The 24,096-nt window shown below is 44.0% G+C and overlaps 1 protein-coding gene across 5 annotated transcripts; it reads right to left on the bottom strand.

The window, feature by feature from the left end:
* Positions 1–347: 347 nt before the first annotated feature.
* LOC311107771 (N-terminal kinase-like protein) lies at positions 348–18,334 on the bottom strand. 5 transcript variants are annotated; one of them, XM_084150302.1, is made up of 18 exons: positions 17,920–18,334; positions 16,401–16,541; positions 15,933–16,055; positions 12,313–12,533; positions 12,057–12,147; positions 11,815–11,970; positions 11,514–11,672; positions 6,445–6,552; positions 6,212–6,325; positions 5,902–6,057; positions 5,482–5,670; positions 4,108–4,183; positions 3,446–3,655; positions 3,062–3,207; positions 2,821–2,916; positions 1,300–1,605; positions 1,010–1,088; positions 348–873 (listed from the first exon to the last, which is right to left on the bottom strand). In XM_084150302.1, the coding sequence occupies exons 1-18, from the start codon at positions 18,022–18,024 to the stop codon at positions 746–748; spliced, it is 2,604 nt and encodes an 867-aa protein (XP_084006428.1). In that variant the 5' UTR covers positions 18,025–18,334; the 3' UTR covers positions 348–745. The 5 variants fall into 5 exon arrangements, with proteins under 5 accessions (XP_084006428.1, XP_084006431.1, XP_084006429.1 ...); XM_084150305.1 differs by having other exon boundaries at positions 348–870; positions 2,830–2,916; positions 17,920–18,296; XM_084150303.1 differs by having other exon boundaries at positions 348–870; positions 17,920–18,114.
* Positions 18,335–24,096: the final 5,762 nt, after the last annotated feature.

Here is a 24,096-nt window from a genome sequence, read left to right on the forward strand (position 1 = left end):
TTATTTAGTGGACTGCAGTAGACAGTAGGAATGTGTACTCCAAATAAGTCAAGGCCTCTGACTGATAAGACCCGTTAAAGGCACGGAGGAGCACGAAGGGTCCGGACTCAGGCTGGGACATGATAACACCAAGAGGAGGAACAGACTCTGTTCCTGTCCAGCAACAGAGACTGATTGTTTATCATAGAAATACAAGGAGATGACTCCACCTAGTCGGAAGGTATACACATACAGCATGTCCTTGTGTGACCTCTAGGTGTGCTGTGCAGCTGCAACACCCAATGTGGTGAATAAATCCAGCTTGAGTTTTTCTCAGAGTACATCTTTATAATTGTACCAGAAATTAGAACCTAACAATATAGATATAATTTATTTATAAAAACATGTTCCGATTTTTTGTCACAGTCATTCAGACAAAATGCGCCACCTATGTACACCTCTTTACAAAGTAAATATGGTTTTTATATAAAAACAAAGATGTAATGTGAATGTGATGTCATGTTTAAACTCATAATAGTCTGGACGAGTCCTGTCACAGCCTCTGCCACTCTGATCCCCTTCTCAGCCAGTGAGCAGCTTGCACAATCATCAAGATCACAGTGTCTCTCTTCTTCAATCCTCTTCTTTTTTTGATTATGGAATGTTGAACCTTCCATCCAGTCCACCCTCTCTGCGGGAGTCAAGGAAAAGTCATCATAGCACTCAGTCTGCTTTGCTTCCGGCCTTCCGCCAGCCCTCCTTCCAGTTAGTCCAGTTTCCGAGCGCCCAGTTTTAGAGGACCCTTAGCTGCCTTGCGTTCTGCCCGTTTGGCCTCCAGTTCTTTCCTCCTCTCCTCACGTTTCTTCTTGGCCAGCTCTGCCTTGCTTAGGCCTGCTTAGGAAATAGAGAGACAGCTGTTATCGTTTGGCTTGAGGCTTATAACATGAATCTCGTTAAATGACTCCCTGGGTTCAAATGATTGAGATGGATAATGGAGTATAGCGATGTTAGAGCAGGTTTAGAGACCCACCTTGACTTCCGTTCACAGACTCCCAGCTCTCCTCGGCTCCCCAGTCTCCAGCAGGCTCTGCACTCCAGCCATCAGCAACCTAGCACGAAACAGAGAACACATGCACAGTTCAGATGTATTAAAACACGTATTGTGATGTCCTTCCATTTCCACCTCAAAACTGTTGCCCACTTAGCATCAAAACCAAACTTTTACCTCCATTTTGACAAACCTGCTTGTTAGTTCTTCAAAACACAAAGCCTACTCCTGTCAAAGTATTTTATTTATAAAGCCACCCCTCCTCTCCTCACCGTAGCAGTGGGGGTGGGCGTTGCTCTCTGAGACACGTTGGCGAGGAAGTCCGCCTGCGTGGCCCCCTTACTGTCCCAGTCATACTCGCTGGCTAACCGAACCCCCTCCAGCAAAGCTGCACTCTTAGTGGCTGGAGCGATCGTTCCCTCCTCCTCCCAGTCATTGCCCCACCCATCCTCTCCCGGTGAACTCTGACCCTGGCTGTCAGCCTCCTTCTCATTGGACCAGCTGTCGTCGGCGTCCCAGCCCGAGCTGCTCCAATCGGAGCTCTGCTTTTTCACCGCCTCAGAGGATGCTAGAGCCACCTGGATGGAGACAGCAGTGGATGCAGCTTCAGCACTCACACGGTTTTAGATCATGGACCACTGTTCAGTAGGTTGGAACTTTCAGCACTTAGCAGACAGGAATGTATTTACATATTAGTCATTTAGCAGACGCTCTTATCCAGAGCGAATACAGTTAGTGCATTCATCTTAAAATAGCTAGGTGAGACAACCACACACATCACAGTCATAGTAAGTACAATTTTCCTCAATAACTCATATACACATACAGTGGGGAGAACAAGTATTTGATACACTGCCGATTTTGCAGGTTTTCCTACTTACAAAGCATGTAGAGGTCTGTCATTTTTATCATAGGTACACTTCAACTGCGAGAGACGGAATCTAAAACAAAAATCCAGAAAATCCCATTGTATGATTTTTAAGTAATTAATTTGCATTTTATTGCATGACATAAGTATTTGATACATCAGAAAAGCAGAACTTAATATTTGGTACAGAAACCTGTGTTTGCAATTACAGAGATCATACGTTTCCTGTAGGTCTTGACCAGGTTTGCACACACTGTAGCAGGGATTTTGGCCCAATCCTCCATACAGACCTTCTCTAGATCCTTCAGGTTCCGGTGCTGTCGCTAGGCAATACGGACTTTCAGCTCGCTCCAAAGATTTTGTATTGGGTTCAGGTCTGGAGACTGGCTAGGCCACTCCAGGACCTTGAGATGCTTCTTACGGAGCCACTCCTTAGTTGCCCTGGCTGTGTGTTTCGGGTCGTTAATACAGGTAATGAGTGGAGAACAGGAGGGCTTCTTAAAGAAAAACGAACAGGTCTGTGAGAGCCGGAATTCTTACTGGTTGGTAGGTGATCAAATACTTATGTCATGCAATAAAATGCAAATTAATTACTTAAAAATCATACAATGTGATTTTCTGGATTTTTGTTTTAGATTCCGTCTCTCACCGTTGAAGTGTACCTATGATAAAAATTACAGACCTCTACATGCTTTGTAAGTAGGAAAACCTGCAAAACCGGCAGTGTATCAAATACTTGTTCTCCCCACTGTATATACACATATCTATACCTACACACATATATATATATAAATAAATAAAAGCGTGAGTGTTAGTTACTTTACAGAACTAACATGACAATGCAATGTGCCATTATGTTTGACTCTTTTTCAAACACTCTGCCTCCCTGAATAAACCTCAGGTCTGGAGAAAACCAGATACGTACTCCTCTTACACTGGCCTTCTTTTTGACTGACGACATTTCTGACCAATCAGAGGAATTCCAGTCATCTGGGTCTGCTGCATGTACCTTCTCTGGGTCCTGGGGGGGGGGGGGGGTAGAGGAGTTGAATTACTTAATTGATCAAATAGAACACTGTTTCCACGTTTCCCATGTTCCGTGACAGTTGACGTCCCACGGTCCCAACTGTTAAAATCCCACCCCAAAACCCATCCATGTCAATTACCTCCAAACTTCCCCAGTCCTCGTCATCCCAACGATCTCCGATTGGCTCCTCGTCCTTCTCTGTCACCTTAGGAGTGTCTGATTGGATAGCAAGGCCAGAAGCAAAGAGTAGAGTCACGGAGGCCGGCGGTGGTTTAACTTCAGAGCCTGGAGAAAGGAGAGATGAGGGAGGAGAGATGAAGGAAGGAGAGATCGAGGGATGAGGTAAAAGGTGAATGTAAAGTGGATGTAAGTTGCGGACGCCATTAACTGATGGATACAGCTTTGCCGGCTCTTCCTATGTTTCTATGGGGGATGCCACCCTAATGTATAGAATGACCAAAACAGAAACATATTTAAGATCTGAGTGATTAAGAGGTATCATGTTCATAACTCAGTTCCTTACCCACGGCGACCCCATCGGTCACAGGGCTCCCGGTGCGAGAAGAGGCAGTACCAGCAGCAGCAGTAGAAGTGTTGTCGGCTGGGCCGCCCACCTCTGCCCCCGGGCCGGTCCGGATGAGCTTGGAGGTCAAAGAGGACACCCCCGTCACTGCCCAGCCTGCCCAACTGGCTGCTGCCCCCGCCGGCTGGGCTGATGACATCACATCCTTTTCTAGGGTGAGAGGGAGATAAGTAATATTAGACACTCAAAGGCTGTAATCAGATTCTTAACGAGCTTAGCGCAGGTACAGCTAGCGCTAATACTAGTTAGCATTCACTCATGAAACTACCTAACTTCCTTCATACTGAACACAAAAAAGGACTCTGGGGATGCAGATAAAAGGACTCTGGGGATGCAGATAAAAGGACTCTGGGGATGCAGATAAAAGGACTCTGGGGATGCAGATAAAAGGACTCTGGGGATGCAGATAAAAGGACTCTGGGGATGCAGATAAAAGGACTCTGGGGATGCAGATAAAAGGACTCTGGGGATAAAGATAAAAGGACTCTGGGGATGCAGATAAAAGGACTTCATTGACAAAATCCCGAACTATCCCTTTAATGTGAGATCAGTGCTTGAGGCCTCGTCTTTGGCGACCTCGACGTTTGCAACTGTTTACAGACCTATTTCAGTCAGCTTGGTTGGATCGTCAGAAACAGTCTCCAGTTTTGTCAGGAAACTCTTGATGGCTTTAAACGCCTGAGGAAGGAAGAACAGAACTAGCTAGGTTTCCATCCAACTGGCGACAGATTTTCATGCAAATATTCTAAAAAAAACTTTTCCCACCAGAGATGTGTTTCCATCAAATTGACTTGTGGATAAAAGGCTGTGCGTGATGACGTAGTGCACATAAAAATTACCATGTACCGAATAAAAAATACAGGTTAAATGAGTTTCCATCGCATTTTAAACTCTACTGATGGTTTTGTCACCAGAAATGTTGCGTTATATAGCGAATGGACCCACTCTGGTATTGGCATGTGCGCTCTAGCGAACAGCTCGCAGATACAAAAGAACAACTTTATTTGAATTTGTCAAACGGAAGCCAAGCATCAATTATCATGTCACCAGAATGAGACCCTCAATATTTATTGGAAAGGAGCATCAAGCTCATCACCGTGCACTTTCACCACCCTGTGAAGTTCATCATAACTTATTTCATCTGAAGCCTAATAAACTGCATGCTTTCCTGACGAGTCGTAGTGGGAGGACCACACAACATGTCATCGCATGACTCCAAGTTTACATCGATATGATGGTTATTATATCAATGTGTGCATAAAAACGTTTCCACCGACATTTCTAGCATAACTAATTTTACAGACAAAAACACCCCACCATATCCAGCGTATTTTGTTTTACCGACATTTTGAAAGTTTACCGCCAAATATGCTATTTCCATCAGGCCTGTCGAGACCGTTTTTATAGCATAAAAAGGTTAGATGGAAACCTGATTACAGATGGAATGTTGCAATGTGAAATGAGAGAGTAGGGAAAAATTGATTGTCACACGCAATTGCAGATTGAATTTTGTAGGGTGAAATCACAGAGTTTCTAAACCCAGAGGCGCAACATTGTGAGACTTCCGGGAACGCTTGTGAAACAGATCAGGCCGGGGTTTGAGAAGTCAATGAGAGAAGTGAAAAATTATTTCTTAGTTGTTCATTTTCTCAAAATCTAAAGGCACATCTCTAACCTTGTGAAAGTGATACGTTTTCATTTGTCAAAAACAACTTAATACCGAAGGAATGCTTTTCATTTGACGGCCTGCACATGCGCAATTTGGCGCAAGACAACTGTTAGAGCCGATTATGTGTTTCTGCGTATGAGCTTAGCTAGCCATCGTCGCCATGACATCACCTACAAGTGTGATCGGGGATTTCTATTGGAGAAGCACTTTTAGCCCGTCTTTGGTGAAATATTCCTAAACAGAATGTTAAATGTCCCAGTGCAGTGTTTCAATGTGAGGGGTGTAAGGTGTTTGTAGTGCTTCTCACCTGATCTCTAACCTGCTTGTCAGGGTCAACAGTGAGGGTACAGAGCGTTGGTAGTACCCGTGCTGCGCTCTCCGGCACACTGTAGTAGTTGTGCGTCGCTGCGAAGCCCAGAACCCCAGCCGCCCGAGAGGCGGGAAACGGGTCCTTAGCGGCCCGAGAGAACGCAGAGATCAACACTCGCTGTCGTGTCTGTGGATGAAAGAAGATGGGCATGAATACGAGTCAGGGAGATGGAGAAAACAGAGAGAGAGAGAGAGAAATGAAGGGGGAGACCGGTAGAGAGAGAGAGAGAGAGAGAGAAAGACAGACAGGTAGAGAGAGAGACAGGTAGAGAGAGAGAGACAGACAGGTAGAGAGAGAGACAGGTAGAGAGAGAGAGAGAGACAGAGAGACAGAGTGCAGGAAGCAGGTGAAAGTTACCCCAGCGTTGAGGTAGGGGGCGATCTTTCCCAGGCACACAGTGGTGTTGCAGCGGATTGGTCCCTGCTCGTCTCTTGCCTGCAGCCGTGCAAAGTGCTTCATCAGCTCCTGATTCAGATTACTCTCATTCAGCTTAGGGGCCAGCAGCAGCATGGACTGGGACACAAAAACAGAGGTATAAAAACCCTTTAATACCAAGGTCAGACCATTAACCACAGGGAAGGAACCCTTTCAGTTACACTTGAATGAAGTAGTGGTCGTGTGAGTGCATGTTAATCGCAGTCTGACAGACTGGGTGAGCCAGTTATACCTTGACAGTCTGTTCTCTGATGGCTGGGTTTGTGTCCGTGAAACCGTGAACGACATGAGGGAAGATCTGCGAGTTTACCGCTGCATCGTTTAGATACTGAATAAACTGTTCCATCTGAAGGAAATAGAGGGATGAGAAAGGGGTTTGAAAGAGGAATAAAACAAGGGTTCTGCAGGAAACACTCATTCTGGCGTAATGGCCGTCTCTGTACTCTGATGTGTGGTACACTGTACCTGTTGAAGCAGTCGTATCCTCATGGCCCGATCTGTAGAGGAGAACATCTTCACAATGACAGGAATGATCTTCTGCTTGTACTCCTCCGCAGACAGGAACTTCCCCACCTGACAGAGACAGAAAGAAAAAGGAGAGATGGAAGAAGGAATGATCTTCTGCCCCTTCGGACTCCTGCTGTGGGGGAGATCTTCATGGGCTACACTCAGCCTTCTCTCAGGGTATTAAGTTAGTGGTCTGTTGATATTCCTTTGGTGGTGTGGGATGGGGGGGGGGTGCTTTGGTAAAGTGGATGGGGTTATATCCAGCCTGGTTGGCCCTGTCCGCGGGCATCTGTCCTGGTTGGCTCTGTCCTGGGGTATCTGTCCTGGTTGGCCCTGCTGGTCATCTATAAACTTTTGAACATCATGAAGAACAATCTGGCCTTAATTGCCACATGTACTTTTATAATCTCCACTGGCCAGAAAAGGACTGGCCACCCCTCAGAGCCTGGTTCCTCTCTAGGTTCCTTCCTAGGTTCCTGCCTTCTAGGGAGTTTTTCCTAGCCACCGTGCTTCTACATCGGCATTGTTTTCTCTGAGGCTGGCCAACTACTGATGGGGGGGCCGCAGTGGAGAAGGTGTGAAGCTTCAAGTTCCTCTGCGTACACGTCACTGATAATCTTGCTCGTGTTTCTTGGCCCAAGCAAGTCTCTTCTTCTTATTAGTGTCCTTTAGTAGTGGTTTCTTTGCAGCAATTCGACCATGAAGGCCTGATTCACACAGTCTCCTCTGAACAGTTGATGTTGAGATGTGTCTGTTACTTGAACTGTGTGAAGCATTTATTTGGGCTGCAATTTGAGGCTGGTAACTAATGAACTTATCCTCTGCAACAGAGGTAACTCTGGGACTTCCTTTCCTGTGGTGGTCCTCATGAGAGCCAGTTTCATCATAGAGCTTGATGGTTTTTGCGACTGCACTTGAAGAAACTTTTAAAGTTCAAAATGTTCCAGATTGACTGACGTTTATGTCTTAAAGTAATGATGGACTGTCGTTTCTCTTTGCTTATTTGAGCTGTTCTTGCCATAATATGGACTTTTACCAAATAGGGCTATCTTCTGTATACCAACCCTACCTTGTCACAACAGAACTGACTGGCTCAAATGCATTAAGAAGGAAAGAAATTCCACATTAACACGGCACACCTGTTCATTGAAATGCATTCCAGGTGACTACTATTAGAGATGTATTATTCTCCTAAATTGATGGGATGACTAACTTAGAAAGAATGCATTCTTGACTGGGCTAATGTAGGTTGTGACACCTGGCAAGCTGTGATTGATGTGAAGAGCTGTTTTAGGGGGTAAGATGAGATAGGGATTTGTGTCTCCAGATACTGGAATATACTGGTTCTTTGTGATCTGTGAACCTTCCTTGGACGTAGGAATGGTGTCTAAGGGAGCTGGCTCTTCTCACTATGACAGGTTGTTATGATAAACGTATGCCTGGTAACAGAAGAGGCTGGCAACAGGGGTGCATCAACGGATAGGCTGAGTAAGTCTAAACCACGCTCAAGTCTCTATTCTGATTGGCCAGCAGAGAGGTGGGAAACTCTCTCTGTCAGAGTATTTGAGCAAGATCCTAGAACAATGGATTAGTTCTCTGAAGTGCCCTGCGAGGTATTTCAGAGAGCCCGTATATACGAAACATCATATTTACCATTGAAGGTTTTTGCATTAATTAAAATAACTAGTATATCTTAGAAGTCGTGTTGACCTCTTTTGTTCCTAATACCAGATTTGAATTGACGCAACTTTGACACTACCTTATGAAGCTGGTTGAGAGAATGCCAAGAGTGTGCAAAGCTGTCATTAAGATAAAGGGTGGCTACTTTGAAGAATCTGTTTAACACCTTTTTGGTTACTACATGATTCCATATGTGTTATTTCATAGTTTTGATGTCTTCACTATTATTCTACAATGTAGAAAATTTAAAAAAAATTAAGAAAAACCCTGGAATGAGTACGTGTGTCCAAACTTTTGACTGGTACTGTAAATATACACGGTGTTCTTCAGATATACTTTATATTCTATCCATCTACTGTCCATAATGTCTATACATCCCATCATGTGCACAAAAATATAAACGCAACATGTAAAGTGTTGGTCCCCAGGTTTCATGAGCTGAAATAAAAGATCCCAGAATCTTCTATACGCACAAAAAGCGTATTTTTCTCAAATTTGGTGCCCAAATTTGTTTACATCCCTGTTAGTGAACATTTATCCTTTGCCAAGATAATCCATCCACCTAACAGGTGTGGCATTTCAATAAGCTGATTAAACAGCATGAACATTACAAAGTTGCACCTTGTGCTGGGGACAATACAAGGCCAATAAAATGTGCAGTTTTGTCACACAACACAATGCCACAGATGTCTCAAGTGTTGAGGGTGTGTGCAATTGGCATGCTGACTGCAGGAATGTCCACCAGAGCTGTTGCCAGAGAATTGAATGTTCATTTCTCTACCATAAGCCACATCCAACGTCGTTTTAGAGAATTTGGCAGTATGTCCAACCAGCCTCACAACCGCAGACCACGTGTAACCACACCAGCCCAGGACCTCCACATCTGGTTTCTTCACCTGCGGGATCATCTGAGACCAGCCACCCGGACAGCTGATTAAACTGAGGAGTATTTCTGTCTGTAATAAAGGCCATTCTGATTGGCTGGGCCTGGCTCCCCAGTGGGTGGGCCTATGCCCTCCCAGGCCCACTCATGGCTGCGCTCCTGCCCAGTCATGTGAAATCCATAGATTAGGGCCTAATTAATTTATTTCAATTGACTGATTTCCTTATATGAACTGTAACTCAGTAAAATCATTGAAATTGTTGCATGTTGCATTTATATTTTTGTTCAGTATATATATTACATACTATATATATTTATACTCCGGACTCCAACATTGCTCGTCCTAATATTTCTATATTTCTTAATTCCATTATTTTACTTTTTAGATTTGTGTGTATCTTTGTGTATTGTTAGATATTACTGCACTGTTGGAGCTAGGAACACAAGCATTTCGCTACACCCACAATAATATCTACTAAATATGTGTATGTGACCAATAACATTTGATTTGATTTGCAAAAAGGGCTTTATAAAATATATTTGACTGATTGGTTGATGAAGGGGTGATTAGTTGCCAAAAGCATTTTTCCCCTGAAGAAATGCCTTTAACCTAAACCACTTCCAATGATTATGCTTCTGCATAAGAGGAGCAATTCAATGCCACGCCGCTGATCCAGGTCAACATTCACAAGGCCGCAGGGCCAGACGGATTACCAGGACGTGTACTCCGAGCATGTGCTGACCAACTGGCAAGTGTCTTCACTGACATTTTCAACATGTCCCTGACTGAGTCTGTAATACCAACATGTTTCAAGCAGACCACCATAGTCCCCGTGCCCAAGAACTCTAAGATAACCTGCCTAAATGACTACCGACCCGTAGCACTGACGTCTGTAGCCATGAAGTGCTTTGAAAGACTGGTCATGGCTCACATCAACAGCATAATCCCAGAAACCCTAGACCCACTCCAATTTGCATACCGCCCCAACAGATCCACAGATGATGCAATCTCTATCGCACTCCACACTGCCCTTTCCCACCTGGACAAGAGGAACACCTACGTGAGAATGCTATTCATTGACTACAGCTCAGCATTCAACACCATAGTGCCCTCTAAGCTCATCACTAAGCTAAGGATCCTGGGACTAAACACCTCCCTCTGCAACTGGATCCTGGACTTCCTGACGGGCCGCCCCCAGGTGGTAAGGGTAGGTAACAACACATCTGCCACACTGATCCTCAACACGGGGGCCCCTCAGGGGTGCGTGCTCAGTCCCCTCCTGTACTCTCTGTTCACCCATGACTGCATGGCCAGGCACGACTCCAACACCATCATTAAGTTTGCCGACGACACAACAGTGGTAGGCCTGATCACCGACAACGATGAGACAGCCTATAGGGAGGAGGTCAGAGATCTGGCCGTGTGGTGCCAGGACAACAACCTCTCCCTCAACGTGACCAAGACAAAGGAGATGATTGTGGACTACAGGAAAAAAAAGAGGACTGAGCACGCCCCCATTCTCATCGACGGGGCTGTAGTGGAACAGGTTGAGAGCTTCAAGTTCCTTGGTGTCCACATCACCAATGAACTATCATGGTCCAAACACACCAAGACAGTCGTGAAGAGGGCACGACAAAGCCTATTCCCCCTCAGGAGACTAAAAAGATTTGGCATGGGTCCTCAGATCCTCAAAAAATTCTACAGCTGCACCATCGAGAGCATCATGACTGGTTGCATCACCGCCTGGTATGGCAACTGCTTGGCCTCTGACCGCAAGGCACTACAGAGGGTAGTGCGTACGGCCCAGTACATCACTGGGGCAAAGCTCCCTGCCATTCAGGACCTCTATACCAGGCGGTGTCAGAGGAAGGCCCTCAAAATTGTCAAAGACTCCAGCCACCCTAGTCATAGACTGTTCTCTCTGCTACCGCACGGCAAGCGGTACCGGAGTGCCAAGTCTAGGTCCAAAAGACTTCTCAACAGCTTCTACCCCCAAGCCATAAGACTCCTGAACAGCTAATCATGGCTACCCGGACTATTTGCACTGCCCCCCCACCCCATCCTTTTTACGCTGCTGCTACTCTGTTAAGTATTTATGCATAGTCACTTTAACTCTACCCACATGTACATATTACCTCAACTACCTCAACTAGCCGGTGCCCCCGCACATTGACTCTGCAACGGTACCCCCCTGTATATATAGCCTCCCTACTGTCACTTTATTTTACTGTATATATAGCCTCCCTACTGTCACTTTATTTTACTTCTGCTCTTTTTCTCTGAACACTTTTTTTGTTGTTGTTTTATTCTTACTTTTTTTGTTTAAAATAAATGCACTGTTGGTTAAGGGCTGTAAGTAAGCATTTCACTGTAATGTCTGCACCTGTTGTATTCGGCGCATGTGACCAATAAAATTTGATTTGAATGTTGAATCCCTCCTCTCTGCCTCCACAGCACACATACCTTAAACAGAGGTGTGAGGATGACAGCACCAGCGTTGCCAAACTCAAAGGCGGTGAGTAGCTGTGGCAGCACCTTGTGCTTACAGAAGTCCTCTGGGAATGAGTCCAGGTTCTCACTCAGGTCCTGAAAGAACTGCTGCTTCTCTGCTGGGTCTTTGATCTGGATCACATAGATATATATTAGATAGATATTTCACTAAATTAAACATTTTATCGCTAAGTCAACACATTTCAATGAGAGCTGTGTCTTCTCTATTGTGTCAAGCTTTTTCTATAGCGGGGATGGGGGTCATGAATCGCACCTGGATCTCCTCTAGGAAAAGGTTGCTCTCCACAAAGCTGTTGCTAAGGAATCCTCCGGGAGCTCTGCAGTTCTGGAGGAAGCGGGCTGGGTTAGGCCGGGCCCTGGCGTTGGCCCCTACCAGCTCACAGTAGTGAGGCACCAATGCTTTAGGGATCTGAGGGACAACAAACCATAATAAATTTCACATCACTTCCAATTAATTAATGACCTTTGAAGGCAAAGGGTGGGGGAGGAGGGTACCTTTCCGAGGGAGCGTAGGGAGGAGGCTCGGGGCAGTGGACCGTTGAACACTTCCCAGATCAGACAGCCCAGCCGCCACACATCCCCAGCCCTGGAGGACAGAGAGATGGGCTCAGACACTACAAATATGAAGTATCTTCAGACTACATCAAGCATTGAACTAAAACCTTTGTATGTGAGATACCAGCAATACAATTTGCAATGAAATCAGTATTTTACATTCTCTCATTCTTTATTGATTCTCTGTCCGTCTCACCATTTCTCTCCACCGTTTGGTGATTCAGGGGGGTCGTATTTGTCCATGTCAGGGTGAACAGCTTTGGCGGAGGGTAGTGATGTGGAGGCTTCCCCGTTCTCTGAGGTCATGTGGTCCAGACCGCCAAGTTTCCATTCTCCGGCTCGGTCCACGAACACAGCCCAGATACCCAGGTTGTTGTGGAGGAGGTGGCAGTCATTCACCAGGAAACTAAGAGCTTTCTACAGGGGGGAAATAGTGTGTGAGAGATAGTCCATTGTAATGGGAAATGATTTGATTAATTATTTTCCTGTATTTTATTTACTTTTGATATGGATTTATATGTAATAAACATTATTTTAAATATGGGAAGACGCAGACAGATGTATTCCCTTGGGGGAAGTTAGTCTACAATCATCTGTTGTAACAGAGTACCGATGTTCCTACCTTTGACCTGTTTAACTGCCAGTATCAAATGTCTGCCAGTGTTGAATGTTATGGTTAAAGTTTGGCGCCATTCTGGGCCGGGGACACACTGATAATGTATCTGTGAGACTGTGATTCTGTAGCAGCTGATGTTGTGACTTCCTACGAGCCTTTTGGTCTGGTGTTTAGAGAACATTCAGTTGTGTGATTAATATATAGAGGGCCTTCTCAGAGAAGATGGTGTCACCTTTCCATTGAGAAAGAGATTGATAGAGAGAAAGAGAGAGAGAGGAAGGGAGAAGGATAATGGAGTAGAGCAGGGGTGTCAAACGTCCGGCCCACGGGCCGGATCAGGCCCGCAAACGGGTTTAATCCGGCCCGCGAGATGATTTTGTAAAGTATAAAAATGAGCTGCAATTTTTCAATAAAAGAAACTGCTGTTCCAATTGTGTCCACTGGATGGCGCAATAGCAATTGTGTTAAGCAAGCAAACTGTTTATACCGGGGCAGAGCAAATAGGTCAAGCAAGTGCAGCCAGTCCGGATGAGCTACTTTGTTTCGCCCGCGATATTTATTACGGCTTCTACTTTTAACATTATGTGCTTTGGCACCCTCATTGCCCCAATATGTCTCTGTTAAAAAAGAGAAAAGTGGACGCAGAGTGCAGAGTGTTCCAAGAAAAATTGTCATCCTTCTATTTATTCACAGAATTGAATGGGAAAGCTGTATGTTTGGTGTGTTCACAGCATGTTGCAGTGCTGAAAGAATATAACCTTCGTCGCCACTATGTGAGTCTTCATGCCGACAAATATGACAACTTTCAAGGACAGCGGAGAAGAGAGAAGGTGAATGAACTGTTGGCGGGTCTGAAGAAACAGCAGTCTGTGTTTACTCACAGCCGAGACATCAGTGACGCTGCAGTGAAAGCTAGCTACCTCATTGCTAATGAAATCGCAGTGGCTTCAAAACCATTTAGTGAGGGTGAATTTGTAAAAACATGCATGATGAAGGCAGCAGAGATTGTGTGCCCTGAAAAGCACCAGGCTTTTGCAAATATCAGCCTGACAAGAAACACAGTTGCAGACAGGATTTCCGATCTTTCAGTGGATTTGGACAGCCAGTTGAAGCAAAAAGTAAAGTAATTTATTGCGTTTTCGGTTGCAATTGATGAAAGCGCGGACATTACAGATGTTGCACAACTGGCCATTTTCATCCGCAGAGTTGATGACACATTGACCGTCACCGAGGAGTTCGTGGAGTTGGTGCCGATGACAGATACAACGACAGCAGCTGATATTTTCACTGCACTCGTCAGCGCGCTGGACAGGGTCGGAGGGGACTGGTCCCGCGCTGTCAGCCTGGCTACAGATGGTGCGCCCTCAATGATCGGGAAAAAAGCAGGCGTTGTGACAAAGTTCAGAGAGAAAGTGCAATCTGCAAATGGAGGACGTGATTTTTGGACTTTTCACTGTATTTTGCACAAGGAGGCTTTGTGTTGCAAGTCATTAAAGATGGATAACGTCATGAAGGTGGTTATTATTTTTATTATATTATTATTATTATATTATCCAAACTGTTAATTTCATCCGATCCAGAAGCCTGAATCAACGTCAGTTTGACAGCCTTCTCAGAGAGAAAGACCACATCTATGGCCTACCATACCACACTGAGGTAAGATGGTTAAGCCGAGGTGCTGTGCTGAGGCGTTTCTTTGATTTACGAGAAGAAATTGAACAGTTCATGGAAGAAAAGGGCAAACCAGTGTTAGAATTTCATTCCGCAGAATGGATGCAGGACCTTGCATTTATGGTGGATGTTACAGAGCACCTGAATAACTTGAACAAACAGCTGCAAGGGTGCAACAAAGTTGCCACGCAGTATTATGACAGCATACGTTCTTTCAAGTTGAAGCTGTCATTGTGGGAGACGCAACTCGCCGGTGGTGATGCAGCTCACTTCCCCTGTCTGAAAAATGTGTGCGCAACCCAACATGTGGCAGACATGAAGCGGTTCAAAGATAAAATAACGGGACTGTTATAGGAGTTTGAGCAACGCTTTCAGATTTTTGGTGAACTGGAGAAAGACTTCAAAGTTTTTTGTTCGCCATTAACCGTGAATCCCTCTGATCTGCCCGTCAGCATCCAACTTGAAATAATATACTTGCAGTGTGACTCGGATTTGAAGGGCAAATTTGCCGCAGCTGGCTTGGACACATTTTATCAGAATCTCTTGCCAGGTTACCCCAACTTGACAGCCCTCGCTGCAAAACTGTTGTGCATGTTTGGAACCACATATCTTTGTGAGCAAGTTCTCTGTAATGAGCATAAATAAAACAAAGCTGCACTCAAGGCTCACGCACAAGCACTTGAATCACATCCTGAAGTTGGCTGCCACTCAGGATGTGACGCCTGATATTGATGCGCTGGTGAAAGCTAAAAGATGCCAGGTATCAGGAGTCAAATAAACTATGCAACCCCACTTAAAGTGCTGCATGAGACACCCTGATATAGTTCTGTGATCTGTGATATACTTCTGTGAATCACTGAGGCATTGTGTGTTTGTGTGTTGTTTGTCCTCAGAATTTCAAATAGCTTGAGGTGTTTTATGATTAATAGTGATGTTGTGCTTTTGGACACTGTCCTCAGGCTCCAGCTTTATGTTTATATGTTTTTATGTTGATGTGCTATTGTTTTTAATTGATTTTATTTTATTTGTATATTTAACCTATTCTTGACTCTGTGGTTCTTGCACTTGTTTGGGGAACAGGATTTCATTATTTGTATCTACATTTCTGCCTGAGAAATGACACCCTGATATAGTTCTGTGATCTGTGAAACAGTTCTGTGAATCACTGAGACATTGTGTGTTTGTGTGTTCTTTTTCTTTAGAATTTTCAAATAAACTTGAGGTGTTTTATGATTAATAGTGATGTTGTGCTTGTACTATTTTGGACACACTGTCCTCAGGCTCCAGCTTTATGTTTTATGTTGATAGTATTAAAACAAAGAAAACAATCTGAAGTTGTTGTTTTTAAGTTATATATACCATGATTTTACCGGTCCGGCCCACTTGGGAATAGATTTTCCTCCATGTGGCCCCTGAGCTAAAATGAGTTTGACACCCCTGGAGTAGAGGATTGATAAAGGAAAAGCAGCACTCAACATAGAGAAACACATGAGGAAATCAGAGCACTCATCCCCCTCCAGTCTACTGACCACGATCTGATGCAGGCCCCAGGTCATCTCCAGATCCCCAGAGCCCCCCCTCTCTGACTGGGCCTTTAGGTGGGCTGCCAGGGGGGTGACCTGCTCTGTGACCAGGTACAGGCTCTTCTCTGTCTGCAAGTCACCAGAAAGAAACAACATTAATGCATTCATGACTTGGTTAAAATGTGCATTACAGTCTAAGTATGTTTCTATTATACGGTGAGTCCACTAACAACTAGCACACTAGCTACTGTTTCTCTCTAGAACTGGTAGACAGGGCAACTAACTGATTCAGTCCTTGATACTCACCACACTCTGCATGAAAAACAATGAAAAGAAAAACAGATACAGAAGACTGAGACAATGGTGACAGAATGAGTGTAATAAAATACTGAATCCTGTTGTTTGCCTTTTAAATATCAGCTATATTGTGATGTTACGCTATTTGCATCTGGGGTGAAACACACCGACACACACCTCCAATCCATCTACGTAGGCCAGGATGTTTGGATGTCGGAGGGTCTTCATGCGTTTGAACGCTGCCTTTGCTAGCTGGGTCTGTTCCTCTGTCCCCGTTGACACCTCGTACACAAACACCGATACTGGCTCCCCACCCATCTGAAGAGAGAGATGTCAAAATGTGACAATGTCATGTTTCATCATTGGTATGAGGAGACGTTGAGGTTTAGGAGAGATGAAGTTACAGTCTCCGTGCTGAGGCCAGAGGCCTCAATCACACTCACAGGAGTGGTATTGTTCAGTTCTGTTCCTTGCAATAAGGGTTGTTGTCATGTCACCAGACAATTTGTCTCAGTCTAGTAGCCATTTCAGGTGAAACAGAACGACACCTATCCAAGTCTGTCATCAAAGGTTCTACCATTGCATCCGAATGGCACTGAACAATAAGTAAAGTGAACAATGCAACCTTTGATGACAAATTAGCCAGATAACGTTGGCAGCTAGTTAGTTAGCTAGCTACCAGTTAAAAGAAGAACAACAGTGTGCCAACGACATCATTATTTGTCATGACATCAGTGGTGGAAAAAGTACCCAATTGTCATACTTGAGTAAAAGATACTTTAATAGAAAATGACAACAGTCAAAGTTAGTCACCCAGTAAAATATTACTTGAGTAAAAGTCTAAAAGTATTTGGTTTTAAATATACTTAAGTATCAAAAGTAAAATGTAATTGCTAAAATATACTTAAATATCAAAAGTAAAAGTATAAATCACTTCAAATTCCTTATATTAAACAAACCAGACGTCACCATTTTCTTGTTTATTTATTTATGGATAGCCAGGGGCACACTCCAACACTCAGACATCATTTACAAACGAAGCATGTGTTTAGTGAGTCCGCCAGATCAGAGGCAGTAGGGTAGACCAGGGATGTTCTCTTGATAAGTAGGTGAATGGACCATTTTCCTGTCCTGATAAGCATTCAAAATGTAACGAGTACTTTTGGGTGTCAGGGAAAATGTATGGAGTAAAAAGTACATTATTTTCTTTAGGAATGTAGAAGTAAAAGTCGTCAAAAATATAAATAGTATAGTAAAGTACAGATACCCCAAAGAACTACTTAAGTAGTACTTTAAAGTATTTTTACACCACTGCATGACATGACAGAAATACATTTCGCATGTAACTAACGTTGTTAGCTCGTTAGGTGACATCAGTGACTGGCTAGCTAGCTAACGTTAGATAGTTAGCGAGATTGACGTGGCGAGAATACATGGCCCTGCATAAACAAAAAACCTAGTTAGGTAGCTAGCTATCTATACTAGCCTAGCGTTAGCTAACCGTGCTGTTTTAGCTACTGTAGGCGATAAATATCCTGACAACGTTATATTTATATATACACATCGTGATAATCGTGTGAAATCCCAAAAATAACAAGGGTGTCCTGCCTTGAAAGCATAGCTAGCTAGGATCTTGTAGTAAGCTAACAAGATATATTCTGTTAAAATATATTTCTGCCCCCACAATTTGATTTACCTTTCGTTTGCCCCGATGTAGTGTCCATATTCCGGATGTTTGAGTCTCCGGTAAAATGTCATAATTAAAGTCTTTGACTGGATCCCGAGCGAAAAAGGACCACATCTCTCCTTTCTTCCAGCCTACATCAAGCAAACAATAACTATGCTATGGCGAACCGCAGCCTGCTAGCTAGCAAGCTGGCTACTCCGGAGAAATCAGATACTTCCCTTACGTTCCACGGCTTGGGGAAAGCAGAGTGAGGGGTGGGTGACTCAAATGTAGACCAGAATTAATATTTTAATACCGATAAATAAATTATATTTGCCTCTTCTAAGTGGTCATGGGCCCTGTCGTTTTACCTTTTAGAGACGCTCTTATCTAGAGCGTTTTACAGCAATGAGGAAGAGTGGCCCAACTCGGTGGAAAATATGTCTCCCTCCAGCAGGTGGCGTTTTTTTCGTTGTTTCGACTACCAAGCAATGATTTTTGTGTGGAGGTCAGTGTCGAATTTGGTCAAATAAAATGAATGGCTTATTTGCTACGTGAGGTTTATTTGATCTAATAGAAGTTTCGTAATGGTTAAGTTGTTACGAGTGTAATTATATAAGTAGGACACGTGACATCCCGGCAACTTTGAGAAAAAACACTTTATATCGAGATGGCTGTGCATATTCATCAAATGGGCTAGTAGCATAGCATCGCTGCAACCACATCTCTCTCCATTGAATACAGGGGGTAGACGTCAACACTCATTGAATATTCAAAAATAGAATTACAATAATGAGATATATGCACCAATACAACGAAAGGATAGACGGCGCTAGACCAGTGGTTCCCAAATTGTGGGTACCTCCTAGATGCACAAGGTGCAATTTCAAAATTGGGTAGTGCATCATCAGTTCCTCTTGTCATGTGAGTCATTGCATACCTTAGAGAGCTATTTAACTACATTTACATTTTAGTCATTTAGCAGACGCCCTTATCCAGAGCGACTTAGTGAGTGCATACATTTTCATACTGGCCCCCCGTGGGAAACAAACCCACAACCCTGGCGTTGCAAGCGCCATGCTCTACCGACTGAGTCAGAAATGTCCAGATCAACTAGCTCGGGCCCCCCGAGTGAAAAAGTATGAGAACCCCGGACCTAGACAGCCCACGGTGCCGCTTTGTGGACGACTGTTGGACATGTATCCTTTCAGTATATTTACGTCATTTAGCAGACGCTCTTATCCAGAGCGACTTACAGTTAGTGAGTGCATACAATATATATGTTTTTATACCCCCCGTGGGAATCGAACCCACAATCCTGCTCTACCACCTGAGCTACATCCCTGCCGGCCATTCCCTCCCCTACCCTGGACGACGCTGGGCCAATTGTGCGCCGCCCCATGGGTCACCCGGTCGCGGCCGGATTCGAACCAGGATCTCTAGTGGCACAGCTAGCACTGCGATGCAGTGCCTTAAGACCACTGCGCCACTCGGGAGGCCAGTATATCCATTATCTTTGGTTTACAGTAGTGAGTGCATAGCATACATATTTTCTTACTGCTCCTCCATGGGACATCGCAAGCGCCATGCTCTACCAACTGAGCCAGACGGGACCCTTTTGTATATTCAGTAATAAATTAGAAAATCAGTAAATGAGACATACTGAATGCCCTGTGTAAATTGTAGTCTTGACATGCACCATTGGCTCTAGTACTTATCAGTAACAGGCCTTATATGGACATCCCTTGGTTAGGTAGGCTTACTCTACTCACTAATTAAAATAAACTTTTCATACTGGCCACTAAAATTGGCTGTCAAATAGGAGATGCACATCCTGACATGTCACGTCAAATTGTATTACACATAACCCCAATTAAAGCCAGGGAAATAAAGGTCAAGATTTAAGTTCATTGTGATAAGGTATGACAGAAGGCACAACACATTTTGTACAGTACAGTAAATTACATTTCCTCTCATCTCTTGAACTGCAAGTCATGACTAATCCCAACCAATAGACAAAAATAAGCCATTTAGCAGACGCTTTTATCCAGAGCGACTTGCAGTCATGTGTGCATACATTTTTACGTATGGGTGGTCCAGGGGATCGAACCCACTACCCTGGCGTTACAAGCGCCATGCTCTACCAATTGAGCTACAGCGGACCAATAATGTATCCCAGTAGAAACAAGTTTCTCCTAACATACATTCATGGGTTGGCAAGCAAGACTAAGTAAAAACGCCTTCGAAACGGTTCATATTTGGTGGTGTAATTGAGAATTGTATGGAAACAGACAGTTGAAGACCATTTCAACCGTTTTCCCACAAGTGTTGCATACTAAAAACAGCCACAACTATGGCAACTTAATATTTTAAGACTCAATACTTGAATGATTTAAAGCGCAATAGGACCCTATAACTTATTTTAACTACCTAGGTTCCCATTTTAACTACCTTCCCCCAACTAACAGCAGGTTGAGAAAAGCAAAGACACCGCAGGGAATTGAACCCCGTCCTGAGGAATATCAGGAGTGCCACCACCGGAGTCTTTTGCTTTTTTTGTTGCGCAAGGACAAAAAGCAAAACCTGGAGGAACAAAAACCAGAGGGTTCATTCCCCCAGGAAAAGAAAAACCCTTAGCGCCTGCTGCTCTACACGAACCGGAGGACTTTAGCGCCATCGCGAGCCTGAAACTAGAGGAAAAGACAACTGCGGTTTCCCCCCCCCCATCCACAACAAACCCCAGAAAGACACTTAGTGCACTTAATGCCATGAGAGCAATTCCACAACATTACTAGGTTTCAGCCATGATACCAGTATGACAAATTCAAGACATTACTGTAGATCTTTCTTATCATTGGTCCAGATTCAGGTCAGTCAAACTTGCGAGGATTGAGCTGTTAGATTTGAAGCTGTAACGAGAAAAGAGGAACAATTACCGCCACCCCACCACCCTCCCGCACAAAAACAGATCTCTGAAATTGTAATCCTTTAGAGATGGTAATTTACTGTGACTGACAAACAGTACAAACCGCGACCAACCGGTTTCTCTACACTGATGCTCTCAACTTCCTAGAACTGGATCAAACCAAGACACTTCGTGACTCCTTGCACAAGTTGACAAGAGATATCTGAAAGGAAGAAAGAATTGCCCCCACCCTCCCAACATCTACTGGAATGTGCCCATTTTATACATTAGCTAAATGGAACCGTTAAGATGAGCATTTCGAAATTCAAAATGTTATGCAGAGGTGATGTGCATGCAGAGTCAAAAGGTTGAGTGTTACATATAGCCATGGTGTTCAATCAAAAGGGAACCAACATTACTTAACTTAGTAACCAAGACACTGACGTGATGCGCAATTATCAGCAAGACAAGCTTGTGGCTCTTGATCTGAAAGTGACTGGGTTCTCAGTGTCCCATCACGCAGTTAAGAGGCGGATCACAGATTACCAATTCAAGACAATTTTACGTCGGATGAGAAATGGTCACCTGAGAAACCAAAAGGGGGGGAAGGAAAGGAGCACAGCACACAGAGGAGACGTCGGTGAAGAACGTTGGGCGGGGGTTGACTAAGCTCAAGCGCAGAGGGGTAGGTACTTCATTCAGGGGCCACACTCATTTGATGAGTTTCCAGCGACGGCGTTACATTCAGATGGAGGCGCAATCAGTGGACAGTGAGACAAGATAATGATCTGAAACAAAGAGGTTTCTACACAAACAGTCTCCACCACAGTACTCACATTACATACATGACGTTTTACTAAACTTTGTTAAAGATGCAAAGCAGTAGGGCTCTGGGGCCAAAGAAAAGGGGCATATGCCGGTAAAAGCATGGCTTGACAATGGTTATTAATGATTGAGGTTAACAGAAAGCCAGTTGAAGATGTCCATTGAACCAAACTAAAACATGGCAGGGGTCAGGAGTTTGATTTGAAATTAAGACTGTAAAGGTAAACCAACACCTTACATGCGCCAGGTTAGAAGACTTCATTCGTGCTCACACCAAGACGCACTCAGATTTCTGTAGAGAAAAAGTGCAGAATTCCCCTCCCAACCCCAACGACCAATCCAAAAGCAACACATTAGCACTGCACTCAGTCCAAATTACAGCTGCACAGTTGCGCAGTGTTCCTCAGCTACCTTAATTTGGGAAAGCCATCACACAGTTGCGCGACGGCTGCAAAGTGAAACCAAATATGCTATACAGTTGAAAAGCAATGAAAGGCTACTACAATACAAGACTGCTTGCTCCTTGCACAGTTGCACAAGTGCTGGTAGCTGAGGAGATCCAAAAGCAAGCTAGAAATGGTCTAATGTAATGAAGGTGTTCAAACTGTCCTGCCTGTGTAGAGTTCAAAGGATGGGGCGATTCCTGTGGTCATGTCACGGGTAGATGGCATTCCTCGTTAGGGCTTTTGTAATTCTGCAAGATCAAAAGCAAACAACCAACACCCCTATGCCCACCCTCACAGCACTGAAATTTGTTACCCATACCCAAAATATGCTTTATAATTAGCATTGTGTTTAGAATTGGAAAGTTTGCACCAAATCCTCCTGTTTGAACAGAAGAGATTTGCACATAGGGAAAGCACAGCAGTGCAACTTCCACATACCACAAGTAGTGCAGTCGTTGCATTGCTAGGTAGACGCTTCTCTATTCAAGACCAATCAACTGAGGCGGCAATAGGGCCCATTCAGACAACCAGGTGCCATATCTAGAATTTCCCCACTTTCGGACATGGATATGAGCTGGATTGAACTTATCTGAAACCTTCACTTTCCACCTTGTAAGAGCTGCCATCAAGCCCAGGTCACTTCCGTGCTCTAAAAGCGCCAAGCTAAGTCACATCTGAAAAAGCACAAGAAAAGCCCCCACACAAGAGTCCCCCAAAAGAACAAATGCATACTAAAACTGTCTTCAATCACAACAAGCTATGCATTTATTACCAATTATGATTCCTTTACAGATAGTTCTGTTGCATCAATACAAAACATTAACTAATTTGCAAAGGAGTGCAATTAAGGAAAGTTGCCAAATGTTATATTAAATGAAATATATATTTTTTAAATGGAAATGTGAACACGTTTGTAAGTGACCTTGAGACCTAGCGAGGTGTTTTGAAGCGATTGTAAACCTTTACATACAATGAGTTAGGGGCGTTCCTGTTGGTCTTGTGTATTGAAGGCGCAGTAGGACACAGCACACTGGAAAATGCAAAAGGGAAAACAAGCCTTCCACCATTCCCACCCACACAAACCCAAACAGTAACCAACCCACTATTAAAATTGTATTAACAGTTGCTAAAATACAATTAAAATAAACAAATTCCAAATCAATAACTTTCCACAAGAAACAGTTAAATACCACTGGCCTCAACGAATCACCTTTTCTCCTTAAGACACACGGGGGTAGATGTCGACCTCCAGTTGATTTCTTTCATTGAGGAGTGGTCATATAATAATCTGGAAAAGTCACAATTAAGCACTCCCCTGACCACAGAAAACCCAAATGCAACTTTAAACTCCAGGACATAAAATGCATCAACCTAAAGGTAAAGGTTACCACACTCCCTGGGAGAACACCGCGAGTTGACATCCCAAATCGTGGCCGCCTCCTGCTACACCATAGTAGACACCGAGGAATATCCATACCACAAGGCAACACGAAAACCCAAAAGATGTGGACCACCCGGTTGACTCCTTGCTCCCCAAACCTCAACGCTAGCCATTTGAAGCTTTAAATGCTGCTTTACACGAAGCTGTGTGAAAAAAATTCTAGGAAAATATTTGGATTAACACCCCCACAACCCTCCCTCTCCCAGAACCAAAGTGTGTATCCCCAGTTACAAAATATTGGGGGAAAAAACAGATAGTACATATTCAAATGATTAACTCACTACAGAAAAACAGTACAAAATACCTTCCTAGATCACTTTAACACCAGAGGTTTCCCTTGATCCATCCTTAGAAATATCGTTTTGATTAGTGTGGTGGGTAGTACTAAAGAGGGACGCCCTTGGATGGTCAGGTTTGCTTTAAGGGGCGAGCCTGTGAAAAGAAGAACTCGGAAAACGTTTCTGCTCCCCCCCTCCCATTTCAACCACACTACCCACAAATGCACTACAGTTGGACCAATAATACTACAGATTAAATGCAAACTCAGGGATATACACCTTTCAGTTACCAATACGAAGGCAAATAAACTT

Source organism: Coregonus lavaretus, assembly GCF_964263955.1.
Source record: "Coregonus lavaretus genome assembly, chromosome: 32".
Lineage (NCBI taxonomy): Eukaryota > Metazoa > Chordata > Actinopteri > Salmoniformes > Salmonidae > Coregonus > Coregonus lavaretus.